Source organism: Perognathus longimembris, chromosome 13 (assembly GCF_023159225.1).
Source record: "Perognathus longimembris pacificus isolate PPM17 chromosome 13, ASM2315922v1, whole genome shotgun sequence".
Lineage (NCBI taxonomy): Eukaryota > Metazoa > Chordata > Mammalia > Rodentia > Heteromyidae > Perognathus > Perognathus longimembris.
Window position 1 is genome coordinate 1,481,744 of NC_063173.1, and position 19,750 is coordinate 1,501,493.

Consider the following 19,750-nt stretch of genomic DNA (forward strand, 5'->3'; position numbering starts at 1 on the left):
TTAATTTGGCTATCATGGTTACCACCACCATCATTGTCATTATTCCACTGTCCACAAACAAGGGCTTTTGTGTAGATGTATCTAAATCTGAAGAATGAGTGCATATAGAGTTGTAAATTCTAGCTTGGGTTGTAGAATTTATGATGTAACAAATAGAAGTATAGAAGTTTTTTCTGAGTTAGTGAAGAGATTGATTAGTGTCTGGGTAAATTTTAAACTTCTACACTAATTCTGAGCTAGAATCTATCATCAAACCACGGCAAGAGAAGTGACCAGTACCTTTTGATATTTCAGCCTCTGCTTGATTCCTTAGCAGAACTTGCTCAAGAAGTTTAGAGTAGAGAAACAAGTGGTGTCTGCTTACAAAGAGCGTAATTGCTTCAAGCCCTCTTAGAGTAAAAGATGGGACAAATAAACAAAATCAGGTAGTGGCAGATTCCTTTTAGCATCCTCAGATCTGTTCTATTTTTAAGATAAAAGCTAGTGTAAAAACATAACAAGACATTGTTAGTAATACATGCTGTAATGTATACCACTTTATTTTCATTTAGTACTTAGCCCCCCTCGTTTACTGCCTCAATTTCCCTTGTTTAAAAGCCTTAAGAACCTCTGGCCATGCAGGCAGTTAGGTAGTTTTGCAAAAGACTCAGTGAATTCCATCTTTATTATTAAGGGAAATCTGATTTTGACTATTATGAATGCTTTTTATTTTCTTTAATTACAAAATTATATCCTGAAGGTTAGTAGAAATATTGCTTTCATTAGTGAAACAAGTTAAATTAATGAAACCAAAGCCAATATGGAATTTTTTTTGTCATTTTAATTATAGTCATTATAAGATTCAGATTATAGAATAAAATGTGTAAGAGCCTAAGTATGTATCATTCCTTAAATTCTTAATTATTTGTAATTTTAATCTTGCTTGCTTAAAAAAATAAAATCTCTCCTATTTATTCAGGGTATTTTTTGTAACTTAAAAAGTCCTCTGTGTTTGATTCATTTTTTTTAGCCATTGAGAACCCTTGTAGCAGTGTTTTCTCTTTTGTTTAGTATGTCTGGACCTAATAGCTCTTCAGAATGGTCCATCGAGGGTCGTCGCTTGGTGCCTCTGATGCCCCGGCTAGTTCCCCAAACTGCCTTCACCGTGACAGCGAACGCTGTGGCCAATGCGGCGATCCAGCACAATGCCTCCCTGCCAGTGCCTGCAGAAACAGGAAGCAAAGAAGGCGAGTAGAAAGTTTTTCTGTGGGAGATTACTGTTCTGATAACTTTTGGAAAAAGTCATCTTATTTTTCATGTTTTTATACAATGTTTAAAGGTTATAAAACATGGTGAGCAACTCTGATTCTGCAATTGGAAACTGCTAGGTTTTTAGTCTCATTCAAAATTAAATTTTCCTTTTGTTTAAAATGTGAATTGTGTTCATCAAAAAATTGCAAAAAGTCTTTTTTGGAACGAATTTTTGAGATCACTTTATCTTGTTAAAAGTGAATAGAGGTGAATAGTTCTTAATGAATGACATTAGAGGATACACAACAGAAGTCATTTAGCTGCTGGAAAAACATGGTGAACTGGTAGCTTTTAGAAAATAAACCTCTGTTTTTGTCTTCTGGAATTGATGGTATATGCTACCCCTTCTGTTTTGCTTTGGTCAGAGTGCTGGACCACATGGAAAGACTTGCTTTTATCATTGTTTAATCTAATAATTAACATTTTAAAAATCCTTGAATTCTTCTGAGGCCACCAAGAGTGATATTAAATTACGAAGCATATTTCAACAGACTCTAGTAGCTTAGGTTGGTTTTGTATGAAAACAAAGCATTGTCAGATTATTCTGTGGAATTAGGTTTTCTTGCCTTGCAATTGACAGTGGATAGAGTGAAGCATTCTTTTTGCTCAAGACAGGGTCTGTTTTATGCCAAAGGAAGCTACATGTGTAGAGAGGCAGTTATCAATGTGCAAACTTAGCCTCCATTGGGTTTCTGTTCTCTTTGTTGTTGGAGAGGCGTCTTTCCTCGTTTGTCTTTTCCACCTACTAACCCTGGTTTTATAATGAAAAATTGTTTGACTTCCAAGTCAAGCAAGTCAGTGTTAGAATCTTAGGTTTGCTATTTCCTAGCTTTATGATTTTCAGCAAGTCTTAGCATTTACGAGTCTTCTTGGGTTTACAGATGGCATTAGGGTAAGGATATGGAGGTGTAAAAATTAGTGGTAATGTATGGAAAGAATTGAGCATAGCATGTACCCAGTAAGTGGTAACGATGAACTTTTTTTGACTGGTGTTGAGCTGTGTTGTGTCTTCATTGAATGACAAAGAAGTTGAAATTTGATGCCATTTTGTTTGTTGCGTTATTATTTCACCACTTGGATGGCAAATGACTAGTGAGTTGGCTTTTATGAATCTTAACTTTGTTCTCCTGTAGTACCCAAATTAGACCATGCCATGATTAGGGAAGATTTATGTACCATCACATCCTTGGTGCTGCTATTAGTATTAAAAAGGAAGCAAGTTTGTGTTCTTGTCCAACTATTGTCATGAATGAAAAGTGATTTTAATTTTTCTCTGTATTATTTTAGTCTTGATTTCTTTGGCAAAGTAACCTGTAGGCAAGTTGTTAAAAACTTAGGGGAAACTGGCTTCAGTAATGATTTTTCAGGAAAGGTTATTAATGCCTTTTAATCCATGGACCTAATTTGCTTGTACTGGCCTTTAACTTTTGATCTTATGAAAGTATTAAAAATGGCCTGCAATAAAAATAATATTTCTGTATGCCTGGACAGTTTTGGTAAAAGTTAACAGCAAACTTTTTTATCGTTCCTTCAGTAGTGGTTTGCTATTCCTACACAAGCACCACGTCAACCCCAACCTCTACCCCTGTTCCAAGTGGCAGCATAGCAACGGTTAAGTCTCCAAGACCTGCCAGTCCTGCCTCCAATGTAGTTGTCTTGCCAAGTGGAAGTACTGTGTATGTCAAAAGTAAGTGATGCTCTCAGCGTTATCAGGGCCATCTTGGCTAAATTCTGCAGTATAGTGGCTCTGATTAGATTTGTTTTCCTAGAGGAAACTATCAGGCCACTACCTACCAGGAGTGATTAGTTTATGAAGGTTCTAAAGAGTTCCTTTCTACACATGTTACTAGATATACCTTGCATTTTAATTCTGGGGTTGGATAATTTCTTTTTTGTCTTGTGTGGGGAATCTACCTTTGAACAATGATACCCATCAATTAACTACTTGTTACAATTGTCATGGAATAGAAATGTGAATAGAAACTGAAGGAATATGTCTATGAGATTTATTCAGTGTTTACTCCTATAATTTTGTAGTATTTTCTTGAGTTATTTCAAATGTCATCCAACTGTTAGATTAGGTGAAGCATTCTATTCTTCTATATTTATACTTGACCTTAAGTTTTTATTTGTAGCCTTAAACTTCTTGATTTTACCCTATGAAATAATTTGATGTTTAGTTCTTCTTTGTTGATGTTGATTTTGAATTTTCTCAGTATAGTTACAAGCTTGATTGCTGTATACCTTTTACAGGACTTTTTCAGGCTGAGGTTGCTGTAAATAGGAACAATTCTAGGTCTTCGTCCGCTCTGCTCAGAGTTCATTTAATTGAAGGCATAAAAAGTTTTATTTTCTTACTACATACTGTATAATATTGTTTACTCTGTAGAGATTTCCTTTGTAGGTTCCTACATACGTTTCTTATTTCATTTACAATGTCTACAAAAGTAACTGAAGTTTTAGTGCCTGAAGAAAAAGCTAGGAGGGCTGGCAATGTGGCTTAGTGGCCCTGGGTTCGATTCCTCAGCACCACATAAACAGAAAAAGCCAGAAGGGGTGCTGTGGCTCAAGTGGTAGGGTGCTAGCCTTGAGCAAAAAGAAGCCAGGGATGGGATGGGAATATGGCCTAGTGGCAAGAGTACTTGCCTTGTATACATGAAGCCCAGGGTTCGATTCCCCAGCACCACATATATAGAAAACGGCCAGAAGTGTCGCTGTGGCTCAAGTGGCAGAGTGCTAGCCTTGAGCAAAAAGAAGTCAGGGACAATGCTCAGGCCCTGAGTCCAAGGCCCAGGACTGGCAAAAAAAAAAAAAAAAAAAAAGAAAAATGAAAAAGCTAGGAATCTGGAACTTTTTTTTTGCCAGTCCTGGGGCTTGGACTCAGGGCCTGAGCGCTGTCCCTGGCTTCTTTTTTTTTTTTTTTTGCTCAAGGCTAGCACTCTGCCACTTGAGCCACAGTGCCACTTCTGGCCGTTTTCTGTATATGTGGTGCTGGGGACTTGAACCCAGGGCCTCATGTATACGAGGCAAGCACTCTTGCCACTAGGCCATATCCCCAGCCCTGGAACTCTTAATTAATGTGTTTCCTGTGGATTTAGCTGAGTTAGTCTTTTAAGATACTTCTAGAGACTTTTCTTTTGACCAGATTTTAACACCAAAAATAAACCTCAAACATGAAGAAGCTTTTTCATAAAATACATAGGTTTAAGTAGCAAGAAATATATTGCTTTATGTTCAGAATCACAGATGTTAGTCTGGGGTATAGTAAGTCAAATAGTTTACCTTTGTATGTGAAGGCACTATGTCAGGGGAACAATGGCTTAGTCCTATTTTCTTTGGGAGCTCGTTGGCAGTGGAAGATGCACCAACAAATACTAATGTTCCACGTGCAAGTTGTATAGAAGATATACAAAGTGCTTTATAAAATTGTAGGAGATGGGGCCGGGAATATGGCCCAGTGGCCGAGTGCTCGCCTTGTATACATGAGGCCCTGGGTTTGATTCCCCAGCACCACATATACAGAAAATGGCCAGAAGTGGTGCTGTAGCTCAAGTGGCAGAGTGCTAGCCTTGAGCAAAAAGAAGCCAGGGACAGTGCTCAGGCCCTGAGTCCAAGGCCCAGGACTGGCAAAAAAAAAAAGAAAATTGAAAGAGATGTTGATTAGTTTTGCTTAGAGAAGCGATAAAGCTGCAGTGAGGTGGTGGCAGGGTGATAAAGACATCTATGATGGGAGGTGGTATCTCCTAAAGAACAGTGATAGAGAGACTCCGAGGTAGATAGAACGTGGTGAGGTGGCTTTGGGGAAGGGTGATCAGCTCAGCATGCTAATATGATAGGGATGGCAGCATTCGATACAACAGAATATTGTTTTGTGCTTGAAAAGATGGGGGCCCTTGAATGATAACGAGTAATGAGTACGTAATGAGTAATGATATCCTGCCTTGTCTCATAGGGTGATAAGAACTTCCAGAGGGTTTTTTGATGGTGTGTTGGCATGAGTAAATGTGAAATTTTGTAATCTGTGGTAGGATGTAGTAGGAGGGTAGGATTGAAGTAAAAAGACTGGAAGCATGAATGTCTTCTGGGAGGACGTTGCTAAAATACAACAGAAGGGTAAGAACTGAAATAGAGTAGTAGCTATAGGCTTAAAGAAAAGAGAGAATGCATTCAGAGACAACTTTGCTGAAGAAGGATTGGTAGGATTTATTGGCTGACTGGACATAAGGCAAATGGAGAGGTCAAAGATGACTTGAGCACACGCAAGTTGATCACACATAAAATACATTGTTTGGTGTAAATATAGCAGTATTGTCATTGTCTTCAGGTGTTAGCTGTTCAGATGAAGATGAAAAACCCAGAAAACGAAGGCGAACAAACTCTTCCAGCTCCTCTCCAGTTGTCCTAAAGGAAGTTCCAAAGGCTGTGGTCCCAGTCTCAAAGACCATCACTGTGCCTGTGAGTGGCAGTCCCAAGATGAGCAACATCATGCAGAGCATTGCCAACTCCTTACCACCTCACATGTCTCCTGTGAAAATAACCTTTACCAAACCATCAACCCAGACAACAAACACAACCACACAGAAGGTAGGTGGTGGAGGAAGTCTCTGCCTGCCACTTGTTGTTCTCATCTATCAGACTCAGGTGACTCAGATTCCAGGAACATGCTCTGAGTGCTTACAGCACACTTGGCATTATGCTCGAATGTTCACATCTCTTGTTTAATTCTGCACGTAAAACTTTAAAACTTTATTGCACTCTATAGATGAGACTCAGCGATGCTAAATGACTCACCAAGGGTGACACAGCTAGCAGATCTAGTTCTAGGCTTGTGCTGTATTTGGTAATTATAATGCCATTTGGAAAAATTAAAATTAGGAAAAAATTTAAATCTTTTCTTTAGGAGCTCAGTTCCTACTTCATCAAAGTAACAAAGTTGTTTGTATTTTTTTAGTAGAAAGGATGGATATAAGAATGTTTAATTGTTTAAGTATAATTAAGAATAATTGTTTTTGTTTGCTATCACGAATTCATTCCTAAACTCTTCCCTGAGTATATTCAAGTCATCAATATTTTTGTGAGTTTCATATTATTAGAATAATCTTCCATATGAGTTTGGACTGTGATCATCTAGGCTTATTATACATCTAAATATCTCTGATCTCACTTTACCATCATATCATTCTTCCTTTGTATTTGTTTATTTAGTCATTTACTAGAGAATGTTCTCCAGTAACTTCCTGGTGTTGTATGGGTGGATGAAAAGAAAAAAAAAAATTAAGACCTTATGTGATAGATTGCAAATACATTATACACTCTCACTTTCCTAATGGTTAGCTAGGTTAACAATGTCCTAGGTAGGAAATCATTTTTTCTTGTGAACTTTGAAGGTAATTGTTCCGTTGGATTCTGGCTTCTAGAATCTGACTGGTCTTAGACTCATAATTCTCTGTCAGCCTCCCAAGTATTAATATGCTCGGCAACTATCATACTTTAAATTTTAAGTAACTCTTCCTTGTTCTCTTGACTGTGTCTCTCTCTTTCCTTCCTGTTTTTTTCCTTCTGTTCCTTACTCTCTGTCTCTGTCTCTCTTTTCCTTTCTTAGAAATAACACCTAACTCCTTCATAGAATCATCACGTTTATTTGTCTGATAATATTCATGAGTTTTTCATGTTCTCTATCTCACTTGTAAGTTCATTTTATCTATTTATCCACTTTCATTTCAGAATTTCCTTAAGGGTCTGGCTGTCTACTTATATATGACATGGGCAAAATGATGGCTGAAAGCTCTGTGTATATAAATGGGATATGAGAAATGGTAACTTTCTTAGGGGATTTTCTAGCTATACACTATCTTCATCATCTGACACTATCCTTAAGGATTTTTCTTGGACTGATCAGATTTCTCAGAATTTTCCATCCATTCCTCTGCTCTCAGTAGGATCAACCTGGCTGCCACTATTTGAAAGTAAATGTAAGAAGAAGTCTGTGTGTCCTCACTATTGGTTGTATTGACTTTGCACTCTGTTTTTTTAGTATAAAAGTTGCCTGCATCAGCTATACTGAGTATCATCAGATACTTCAGATGCAATACTTTCTGTAAGACAGTAAATTCCTAGTCTTTGTTTAGGATGCAGGAAGAAAGCTAAAGATCTAAGTGTATCTTCTTTTTTTATTTTTTGGTGGTACTAGGGTTTGAGTTCAGGGTCTTGCATTTGCTTGCTTGCTTAACTGGTGCTCCACCAGTTAAGCCATGCTTCTAGCCTGGCTTTTACTGGTAATTTTGAAGATGGAATCTAGTGGACTTTTCTGTTGAGTGGCCTTGAACTGCCACCTTCCACATCAGCCTCCTGAGTAGCTAAGATGACTTAGGCTAAAGTCACAGACAGTAGGCTCTAAATGCTAAACAGATTTTGAAATAATTTTCTTAAGTTCTAGTTTTGTCCATCTTTAGTGCAAGATATTTCAGAAGTTTCTGTTACTCTATTTCTGAGTCTTTTGGGGCTAATACAAGTTATTTTGCTTTCCCTCTTGTATTTGCTGTATCACATTTCTGATTTCCTCATTATACGTTGACTATTTCTACTTGTCTGCTTTCCAGTCTTATTTTCTTCATCATTAGAAGTGATAATGAGGGGCTGGGGATATGGCCTAGTGGCAAGAGTGCTTGCCTCGTATACATGAGGCCCTGGGTTCAATTCCCCAGCACCACATATACAGAAAATGGCCAGAAGTGGCGCTGTGGCTCAAGTGGCAGAGTGCTAGACTTGAGCAAAAGGAAGCCAGGAACAGTGCTCAGGCCCTGAGTTCAAGCCCCAGGACTGGCAAAAAAAAAAAAAAAAAAAGAAGTGATAATGAACAGATTTTGTTTTTCATTTGAGGATAAGGGATTATGGTATATTAAAATAAAGGAAGTGTGTGTGTGTGTGTGTGTGTGTGAGAGAGAGAGAGAGAGAGAGAGAATGCGTGCTAATCCCTAACCACTGAGCCACATCCTTAGCCCTCCAAGGAAGATTGTCTTTTTCAGTATCACATATTACCTGGACAAGAAAGTTTCATTGTGATAATACTGAACATCTACAAGATTTAGTTTGATCACATTTCTACCCCTATCACTTCCTATCCCCTCTGCTGTGTGTATGTGTGTGTCAGGGCCAGGCATTCTCCTCTGGATCTTTCGCTGAAGCCTGGTACTCTACTACTTGAGCCACACCTCCTCTTCAGGCTTAGTGCTAGTTAATGGGAGATCAGAGTTTCATGAGCTTTTCTGCTCACCTGGCTTCAAACCTCAGTCCTCAAGAGTTTAGCCTTCTGAGTAGTTAGTACTACAGGTGCCAGCCACCAGTGCATGTATATTTAGTCCTAGATCCAAGGAAATATTATTATAATTCAAAAGTTATGGGTTGGAAATCATTTTATTTAATATTATCTGACCTTTTCTAAATATTTTCCCTCACCTGTGAGATGAAAGTAATGTCAGTCTTAGGAGGTTATTGAGAGAGTTTAAATGAGATGGCATGTTTAAAATACAGCAATAAGTATATACTGAAAAAAAATGTTATTTTCTTTTGCAAGTATTTTATGAAAACCAATATTTAAAATTCATAATGAGCTGTGCCATATGAGTGAATTGACCTTATCTTATGTTGAAAGTAACTATTTTTGATGAGTTCTTGAATTTCATATTGGATTTTTTTTCTTTGCTATTTTTTACAGTGGTGCCCAGGTTTGAAATCAGGACTTCATGCTTGCTAGGCAGATGCTCAACCTCTTGAATCACATTCCTAGCCCTGCTTGTTGCTATAATTTTTAGACATGACCTCATGTTTATTCCTGGACTGGATCATGATCTTCATATTTATGTCTCCTAAATAACTGAGGTGACAGTCATATATCACCATGCCCAGCTTATTTGTAAGATAAGTTTTTACAGACTTTTTGCCTTGGCTAGCATTGAACTATAGTCTTTCTGATCTCTCTGAGTAGCTGAGATTACAGGTCTATACTATCACATCTGGCTGTGAATGTCATTTCATGTAATCTAATAGTTCCTTTCTGAGCTGGCCATAACTTAGGTGGCATTAGCCTGATAGACCTCAAATTTTAAAGTCTACTTACTATAATATTTTTATTGCCTTAAATGCTTGATTTTTCTTTCATCAGTAATTTTTCCTTCTCATCTGCTTTTTAAAATTTGGCATCTGAGAAAATAATTAGTTACAGCTAAAAGAACAACTATGTTCCATCCATATTCTTCTATTTCCTTACTATTATCTATCTATCATCTATCTACCTATCTACCTACCTGTCTACCTATCTATCTATACATCTATTGATCTACCTATCGATCTGTTTATTTTTTGTTACTGGTCCAAACTGATTTGATCTCTAGTGCCTTTATGGATACCACTTTAATATTTCTTAAGAAGGAATAAGTTATTAATAAATTAACTATTTTGGGCTGAGAATGTGGCTTAGAGGTAGAGTGCTTGCCTAGCATGCATGAAGCCCTGGGTTTGATTCCTCAGTTCCACATAAACAGAAAAAAACTGAAGTGGTGCTGTGGCTCAAGTGGTAGAGTGCTAGCCTTGTGCAAAAAGAAGCTCAGGGACAGTGCCCAGGTCCTGAGTTCAAGCCCCAGGACTGGCCCAAAATTTAAAAAAAAAAATAAGTTAACTATTTTCTAATACCAAATATTAACTATCTTCTGTGTGCCTCGGGAAGGATCAGATGATGATTATAATGGTTTTGCGAGGTAGGTATTATTATCTCCATTTTATAGAAGGAACTTTGAGCCCAGAGGTTTTAGCATACCCAGGAGCCTACCATTAGTAAGTGGTAATGGCAAGACCACAGGTAAATTTGACTCTTAAGCTTCTAGTCTTAGTACCAGGTAGAGCTTATTCTCCATTGGTAGAATAGTTTCTTGTTCATTTTCTAATTACCATATTGGTGTTCATTGAGCAAGTTTATATATAAGTATGCTGGTCAACTCTAGATGTTTTTCTGGCCAATTCTTGTATTTTTCTTGATTCATCAAATAATTAAAATCCTTAAACTAATGGATACGTACTTACATGTTTTAATTCTTTATAACACTGAAAATACATAACAATGTTATACTTAAAGTTTCTTTGAGATGTAGATACAGATAGATTATTGACCAACTGATTTAATTTCAGGCCTTATTTAGGACCAGTTTAAAAATGAAAAAGAGTTACCCTTAAATTGAATTTTCCAAAGCTATTTTTTCTGTTTTAGGTAGGTACAAATAATTTAAGTGATTAACAAGGTACTGTTTTATTTTGGGTATCACTATCACATCATATTCACATAGGAACAGAACTGTAATAGTACCAATATATCAGCTATTTTTGTGTCTTCACTGTAAATGGGGATAATAATAGCTTCTCTAATACGGGATTTGTGTGCAGGGAAAGGAGTGAAGAAGCCAATATATATTAGCTTAGGAGTAATTCTTTATTCTGTTCTTCTCCTGACTCTGTTGTTTACATTCATCAATACTTTTATTTTCTCTACTTTTCAGGAAAAGCTGAATCTCATTACATGTTAATTTTGTTGCTAGTACCCCAGACTAAGCAACCTCTGTCATTTCTTGACTGGCCTATCGCAATATCTTTTTGCCTGGCCCCACTGTATTCTTGTCTCTCGTTTTATAGCAATTACAATGATCTTTTAAACATAAGTCACATTTTACTGTTTTTCTCCTTAAAAATTCTCCCATGGTTTGCCATTATTCTTTTTTATAAAATCTGAGTTCCTCACATTGGCTTTCAAGGTTTCTCTACGCTCTGCTTTATCCTCTGTTTATCCTCAGCTTATCCTCTGTTTTTGCTACACTGCCTTTCTTTCTGTTTTTAAATGCACTAAGCTAACTTCAGCATCAGGTCTTCCACTCAGTCATGTTCTCTCAGTCTGAAATGTATAATCCTCAAATCTTCCATATCTTTTTTTCTTTCTTTTTTTTTTTGGAGGGGGGGCAGTCCTGGGGCTTGAACTCAGGGCCTGAGCACTGTCCCTGGCTTCTTTTTGCTCAAAGCTAGCACTCTGCCAATTTTGGCCACAGCACCACTTATGGCGTTTTTGATATATGTGGTGCTGAGGAATGGAACCTTGGACTTCATGTATATGAGGCAAGCACCTAGGCCATAGTCCCAACCCCTCAATCTTCTATATCTTTCTAGTCAGCTGGCTAAACTTGTACGCCCTCTCTTTCTCCATGTTAACCTAGGAGAAAATCCTATTAATTTTATTTTTAAGGTATAATCCAAATATATCCACTTCAAGCTACTTCTATCACAAACACTTTGCTCATCATCGCCTCTATTGGGTTTATTTTAAGAGGTTCTTAATTTGTCTGTTACTACCTTCACTATCCTATTGCACCTCCACCAAGTAGATAGATTATGCTTTAAAAAAAATTAGTCTTGGGTGGGAATATGGCCTAGTGGTAGAGTGCTTGCCTTGTATACATGAAGACCTGGGTTCCATTCCTCAGCACCACATATATAGAAAAGGCCAGAAGTGGCACTGTGGCTCAAGTTGGCAGAGTGCTAGCCTTGAGCAAAAAGAAGCCCGGGACAGTGCTCAGGCCCTGAGTCCAAGGCCCAGGACTGGCAAAAAAGAAAAGAAAAAAAAAAGTCTTTTTTTGTAACAATTTTTAGATTTACAGAAAAATGGACAGATACACAGAGAATTCTAGTGTAGTTTATACTGAGTTCCCTCTACTAATTTTTTTTGGTATGAGACATTGTGTCAATCAGTGAATAATATCAATATACAGATGTTAATTCAGATTTCGTTGGCTGTTGCTTAATCGTCTTTTTACTGTTTCAGAATCCATCCAGAATACTGGATTAATTTGCCTTTCCTATCTCCTTAGCTAAAGCCCACAGTTTATTTAAGTTTCCTTCATTTTTACATTCAGTATTTTTTAAATTTTAGGGTTGTACCACATTATACTTATTTGTTTTATTTCTTTAAAGTTCTCTTACTGTAAAAGTTTCCCCAACCATGTTTTTGATGACTTTGACAGTTTGAGGAGTATTATGTAAGAAACCTCAATATTACTAATGTTTTTCTCATGTTTAGATCACTGTTACAGGTTTTTGAGAGGAAGATCCCAGAGAGAAAGATTTTTTATTATATTAGTGGTATTAACTACATGATGTTATACCCTCTAATCTTCCATTTTTTCTTTGCAGTTGTCTTCTACCTTCTGTCTTATAAATTCCAGTTTAATTCATTAGATCCTTAATACCTGAATGTACCAAATTTGCTTCTTCCTCAAAAAAATTAATTTGCTTTATTGTTATTATAAAGGTGATATACAGAGGGATTACAATTACATGAGTCAGGTAATGAGTACATTTCCTTTCATACAGTGTCTTCTGTTCTATCACTCTTCTGCCTTAATCCTTTGTATTTTCTATTCTTTATGCCTTTGGATGCTCTTCTATGTAACAACATGGTTCTTACCCTACCTTCTTCTGGGTTCTGCTAAAATATCACAGAGAGATAGTTACTGAATATTTTATATTAAAAATATAGAATTGCCATTATCCTTTATTACCTTTCCCTGCTTTATTGTTGCTTCTGTTTATTTCTATATGACATATTCGCTTTATTTGTTTATTGTTTCCTCCTACTAGAATATAAGTTCCATGAAAGTATGAACTTCGTTTGTTCATTCTTCTATTCCTACTATCTAGAACCATGTTTGGCACATAGTAGATGCTCAGTAAATAATTTGTCAATGAGTATACAAATTGCTTTACAGAAAAATGATGCCAATTTACATGCTTTAAGCATTACATTGAAATGTTTATAATGTTCCAGGACCTGAATATTGACTTTAAAAGTATTTGATTGGTAAAAATTATTGTTTTAAGTAATATTGATGATTACTAGTGTAAAAGACACTTCTAATATGGCTCTAATTATATATTTCTGTTTTTTCTTCATGTTTTAGAAACTATTTCTTAATATAGACAAGTATATACATTAGTAGTATAGTATGTACATGAAAATAACTTACTTTTCCTTCCTTAGGTTATTATAGTGACCACATCACCAAGTTCAACCTTCGTGCCCAACATTCTCTCCAAATCCCATAACTATGCAGCTGTCACCAAGCTTGTACCAACATCAGTCATTGCATCCACAACTCAGAAGCCACCCGTTGTTATAACTGCTTCACAGTCCTCTCTGGTCAGTAGTAGCAGCAGTGGCGGCAGCAGTTCTACTCCTTCACCCATTCCTAGTACAGTTGCAGTAACAGCTGTGGTATCCTCCACGCCATCTGTGGTCATGTCAACAGTAGCACAAGGTGAGTGGTGAGTTACCATTTAATTCTGTGTTGATGTATAATTTTTTTAAAATTTTGTGCAGTACTGTGGTTGAACTCAGAACCTTGTGCTCTTGCTCCACCTATTTATTCATTGCTGGTGCTTTACCACTTGAGCCATGCCTCCAGCCTATCTTTTTTGCTGGTTATTTGGAGATGGAGTCTCATAGATTTTTCTGTCCTGGCTGGCTTCAAATCATGATCTTCCAGATTGTGGCTTCCTAAATAGCCAGGATTTCAGGCAGGAGCTACCAGTGCCTGCCTGGTCTCTGGGAATTTTAAAGAAGACTTTGTGCATGTGTTTTCCTACCAGAACGATGATTTAACATGCTGTTTAATCGCTGATTACTCCTCTCCTTCCTTCAGTTTGAGGATGTCAAACTAGTGTGCTACTCAATTTTCTTGGATCTGTAACTCTTTATACCCTGTTCTGATCTTCCCTGGTAATTTTCTTTCCTTCTAATTAGTTTTTTTATTTATCCTTGCCTTTGTAAATATGTAATCTAGATAGAAGGTAACAGGCTATTATATATACACTGTTAGGCACTTTAATGTTTATAAGGTATAATTTTTAAATACATAATTTTATTGTTATTAAGGTATCGTGCAGAGGGATTACTCTTTCACAATTCAGGTAATGCATGTATTCTCTTTTGGATCATTTCACCTCTTCCTTCCCTTTTCTCAGGTTTCCTCTTGCCATCCCTGCCTACAAGTTGCATAGTTTATTGTCCACATAGTGTCTACTAAATACCGTGATTCTATTCCTTCCCCCTTCTGTGCCCTTCTTCCCCCTCCCCCTTAAAAGCAGGAAAAGAAATAAACAAGCACACCCACACATACACCACCACCACCGTGTGGAATTTCTAATGTGGTTATAAATCTGTTGCTAGTAGTACAAATGTGATAGGTGAAATGTCCTTTGTGTGTATATGGAAAATTTATATTTAGATGACTATTTATTTGATTTTTCTTTTTCTCTTCAGATTGAATCTTTATCAAACTAGAAGCTGTAATGTGATTTTTTTTTCCTTATCTGTTAAGTATTCTCTTGTTTTCCATTATTAGTTAGGTTGATTTCAGTTTCATTTTATGTATTAGATTACTTCTGTAGCCCGTCTCTGTAATTTTCTTTTATCTTATACTTTCCTGCATTTTTCTTTGTATGCTTCATGAGGTACCTAAAAGTGTGGACAATCTTTGTTGACCTTTCATTTTCTTTTTTAGCACTCTTCAGCTTAAGTAAAATGTTGCTTCCAATTAACATTGTATTCACTAACACTGCTTGCCTCCTTTCATTCAGAATGGCCCCTAAGGAATTTGTTTTCCTCTCCTGATTCATGAAATCCTTTCTTAAAAATTCCCCAGTTCTATCAGTTTGAATACAATCTTGTCTTCATTTCGCATCCAAAATTATTTTGAAGGTTGTTATTTTTTTCTTTCTGTGTGGGGCTTGAACTAAGAGCCTGGGTGCTGTTCTTGAGCATCTTTGTGTCCAAGGCTAGCAGCTCTCTACTACTTGAGTGAGACACAGCTCCACTGCCAGCTTTTGAGTGGTTAATTGGAGATAAGGAACTTTTCTGTACTGGCTGGCCTTGAACCTGCAATCCTCAGATCTCAGTCTCCTGAGTAGCTAGGATTACAGGAGTAAGCTACCAGCACCTGGCTATTTTAAAGTTTTTTAAAACTTTGAAATAAACAGTTTCAGTAGTACTTTTCATTTCATATAATTTAATCTTTACTCAAAGTCAGTAATATTTTTTCCTTAATTATCTTATTGGACAGTTTTTATTAACGTTATTCTCTTACATTGGCTAATTAGGTTATTCGCAGGCTTTAATATTCTATATTAGTCCTCAGTAAACATTTTATATAATTTAATAGGGCCCTTTATTTTATTAGAACCAGTACTCATGAGCATAATTACCAAATGAGAGGAGTGGAATATTTTGGTAAGTTTGGTACATGCCGTATTTTATCACCCTGGACTATAACATCTTGAAATATTTCTCTAGTGTTTGGCCAATGTTAAGCCTTTATTCTCCTAGTTTACAAAACAAAGCAACATAAAATAAAATCCTTTCTAGGATTAAAATATACTGATTTTTAGCCTATATATTGTTTTATACATGATTTTTTTCTTCAGTATCTGAAAGACAAAATATGGATAATACCCTTACATTTATAATATTATCTTTTATTAAAGATTTTTGGTGCCTTTTTCTTGAAAACTTCATTCTTTCTGTAGGATTCATGTTACATCTTTTAAATATTTCATATTGTAATTAATTCATTTTTTAATGCTATAATGAAATACCTGAGGTTGGATGACTTTACTAAAAAGTAAAGAGAAAAAAGATTTATTTGGTTTATTTATTTGCCAGTCCTGGGGCTTGAACTCAGGGTTTGGGAATTGTCACTGACTTCTTTTGCTCAAGGCTAGCACTCTACCACTTGAGCCACAGATCCACTTCTGGCTTTTTCTGTCAAAAAAGATTTATTTTGGTTTATGGTTCTGAAAGGCCTGCATCTGGTGAAGGCCATCTTGTTGGCAGAGTCCAAGGGTAATTCAGAGAATCAGTTAACAAAAGACAGGCGTATACTTGTTTCTTTTCTAAATCTTTCCATCTTATTCAATCATGGAGTCTTCATTTTAATGACCTTGTTTTATTCTAGTTACCTCTTAAAGACTCCATCTCTAAACCATAGTCATTAAAACAGATTAGATTAAGTTTAGTATCTCACATGAGGGATTAAATTTCAACCCATGAACTTTTGGATGTACTCAAACCAAGTCTAAATCATAGCACATATTTACTTTAAATTAATAGTGTAGCCTGAGCTGTAATTCCTACAAACGTGAACTATGCTTGCTTTAATGATATTCATTGTATCTTTAAGGCATCCTAATGTTCAATATATTAATTGTTAGAGAGTCTCTGGATTGTTAACATCTGAATTTATTTGCAAAATTCAATAAATGGTTGCTTGAATAACAGCATAAATTGAGTTCCTAGTTTTAACAATAAGAAAGTTTGTTATTCCATAAAACCAGACGTTCTTTAAGTCATGTAGTAAAAGCTCATGGAGCCATCGTTTTTCATTTCCTTGGCATATCAGCCTTTTTTCTTTTTTTAAAATTTAATTTATTTATTAATTGAACACAAATTTTTTGGACAGGGTGTTGTGCAAAAAGGGTACAGTTACATAGTAGGGCAGTGTGTACATTTCTTGTGATATCTTACGCCCTGTTTTTCTATCCCTTCTCTAGGTCAGGTAGACATATATACAATATACAATGTATCAAGAACATATACAGTAGCCACGTGGCCACGCCCAAGAAAATTCGCCTAGGGCTTTAAATGTAATGTCAACATTAGACAATATGTCGACAGTAGTCTTATATGAACATACTACCTAGCTTTTGAGCTATTGTATTCCACTGAGAGGTCAATTTTTGACCTTTATATGTTGAGTAGTTGTTTGGTTTTAGTTACATACTGTTGGGTCACTGCCCCAATCCTGTGGGAAATGCCATTTGACAAGCAGTTTTTGGTTTCACAGACCTGGTCTCTACTGTCTTCTCCGTCTCCCTTTGTTAACAGTCATATATCAGGGAGATCATGCCCCTCTGTTTTATGTGTTCTAGGCTTGTCTCGCTCAACATTATTTGTTTGAGTTCTGACCATTTCCCTGCGAATAACAATATTTCACCATTCCTAATCGCGATGTAGTATTCCGTTGTGTATAGGTACCATATTTTTTGGATCCGTTCATCTGTGGAGGGGCATCTGGGTTGATTCCATATTTTGGCTATTGTGAATTGTGCCGCGATAAACATGGAAGTACAAATGTCTTTTTGATATCTTGGGACCTGCTGTTCAAGATAGATGCCTAGGAGTGGTATGGCTGGGTCATAGGGTAGGTCTATATTGAGCTTTTTGAGAACCTCCATACTGTTCTCCAAAGTGGTTGTACCAATTTGCACTCCCACCAACAATGGAGAAGGGTTCCTCTTTCCCCGCACCCCCTCCAGCATTTGTTGTTGCCTGAGTTCAGAGTATAGGCCATTCTAACTGGAGTGAGGTGGTATCTCAGGGTTGTTTTTATTTGCATTTCCTTTACTACCAGGGATGTTGAACATTTCCTCATATGTTTCTTTGCCATTTTTATCTCTTCTCTTGTGAAGTCTCTCTTTAGCTCCCTTGCCCATTTCCTGATTGGTTTATTGGGCTTGGAGGGGCTTAGTTTTTTGAGTTCTCTGTAGATGACAGATATTAGGCCTTTGTCTGTTGCTGTGCTGGTAAAGATCCTTTCCCATATGGTTGTCAGCCTTTTTTCTTAGATAACTCCCATCATGGGTTAGATAAATATACTCCAGGCAGTACATCCAGCTATTCAAACATCCAAAAGATCTTCTGTAGCTTTTTAGGGAAACCATTTCCAAAACTCCTCCCAGAAGATTCCCTTCATCTCTGTTGTCTGCAACTAGCTTAATCTGGTTCTTGGCAAAAGTAATGAGGACACTGACTGACTTAGATCAATTAGGAATTGCCTTCTAGGGCTGGCTTAGTCCAGTGTTTTGAAAAACTGTAGGTCTAAGAAGGTAGAGCCTAGGAAGGTGACTCCTTGAGCAATCAGAGTTTGTTAGAAAGGAGGAAGGGCAGAGGAGAAAGGAATTTAGACTGTCAATCAAGAGTTTGTGCTAAGGCTGGGAATGTGGACTGTGGCTTAGCGGTAGAATGCTTGCCTAGCATGCATGAAGCCCTGAAAACAGAAAAAGCTGGAAGTGGCGCTGTGATTCAAGAGGTAGAGTGCTAGCCTTGAGCAAAAGGAAGCCAGGGACAGTGCTCAGGCCCTGAGTCCACGCTCCTGGACTGGAAAAATAAATAAAGTATGTGCTGCATTCAACTTTTTAAAATTTTTGCCAATGCTGGGGATGAATTCAGAGCCTGGGCTCTGTTCCTAAGCCTCTCAAGGCTAGCACTCTACCACTTGAGCCACGGTGCCACTTCTGGCTTTTTCTGTTTATGTGTTGCTGAGGAATCAAACCCAGAGCTTCATGCATGTTAGGCAAGCACTCTACCACTAAGCCACATTCCCAGCTCAAGCATTAGACTATTTATTAAATTGCTTTATAGCCGTTGACTTCATTTGATCGCAGGAATGTTCAAGAAATTAAATTGATTGATAGATTTGTTTAAATCCCCCTCCCTCTTTTTTTTACTTTTTCCCTCCCTCCTTTCCCTTCTTCCTTCCATTCCTCCTTCCTTTTTTTGTTTCTTAGCTACTTGTATCAGTTACTGAGAGAGATGTATTAACATTTCTGGTATTATTGTGACTTTGCACATTTCTTGCTTAAATTCTGCCTTTATTTGTTTTGTGTATTTTGAACTCTTTTGCTAGAAACATATATGGGATAGTTTTATTGATGTATTATATTGACGAATTATCTTGGTGGATTGATGCCCTTTCTATTATGAACTTGCCACATTATTTCTGGTTAACATCAGTGTTTTGGTATCTGCCTTTTCAAATATTAAATGTAGCTTCTCAACTTTCATATGGCCCGTGTTTACTTGATAATCATTTTCTCTTCATTTTACATTTAATCCATCTGTGTCTTTGTTTTAAAATGCATCTCTCAATCATGGTATAGTTAAATTTTCCTTTTTTTTTTTTTTGGCCAGTCCTGGGGCTTGGACTCAGGGCCTGAGCACTGTCCCTGGCTTCTTCTTGCTCAAGGCTAGCAAACTCTGCCACTTGAGCCACAGCGCCCCTTCTGGCCATTTTGTGTATATGTGGTGCTGGGGAATCGAACCCAGGGCCTCATGTATACGAGGCAAGCACTCTTGCCACTAGGCCATATCCCCAGCCCCTAAATTTTCCTTTTAAAAAAATTTTTAAGAGACATAGGTGTATTAGGATGCCATTAAACAAAAATGGCAGGCAGCTAGGCAAAGAAATACAGTGTTACTGTTGCTGCTGTGCTGATACTGGATTGAGGATAGGCTTTCATGGAATTACTAGAGATTTTGCTAATTGTTTTATTTTCATGAGTCTTGCTGATTAATTATTCCCTTTCTCAGAGAATG

At 37.0% G+C, this 19,750-nt stretch overlaps 1 protein-coding gene across 16 annotated transcripts in view; it reads left to right on the plus strand.

Moving 5' to 3' along the window:
- The window catches only part of Emsy (EMSY transcriptional repressor, BRCA2 interacting), a 79,814-nt gene that overhangs the window by 13,367 nt on the left and 46,697 nt on the right, over window positions 1-19,750 (plus strand). For 8 of the 16 annotated variants that reach the window (XM_048359485.1, XM_048359499.1, XM_048359487.1 and 5 more), the window contains 4 exons: window positions 1,051-1,226; window positions 2,825-2,977; window positions 5,615-5,874; window positions 13,361-13,637. In XM_048359485.1, coding sequence (XP_048215442.1) covers window positions 1,051-1,226; window positions 2,825-2,977; window positions 5,615-5,874; window positions 13,361-13,637 — 866 coding nt within the window. The remainder of the gene's footprint in view (window positions 1-1,050; window positions 1,227-2,824; window positions 2,978-5,614; window positions 5,875-13,360; window positions 13,638-19,750) is intronic. The other 8 variants (XM_048359490.1, XM_048359496.1, XM_048359500.1 and 5 more) reach the window with 2 other exon arrangements.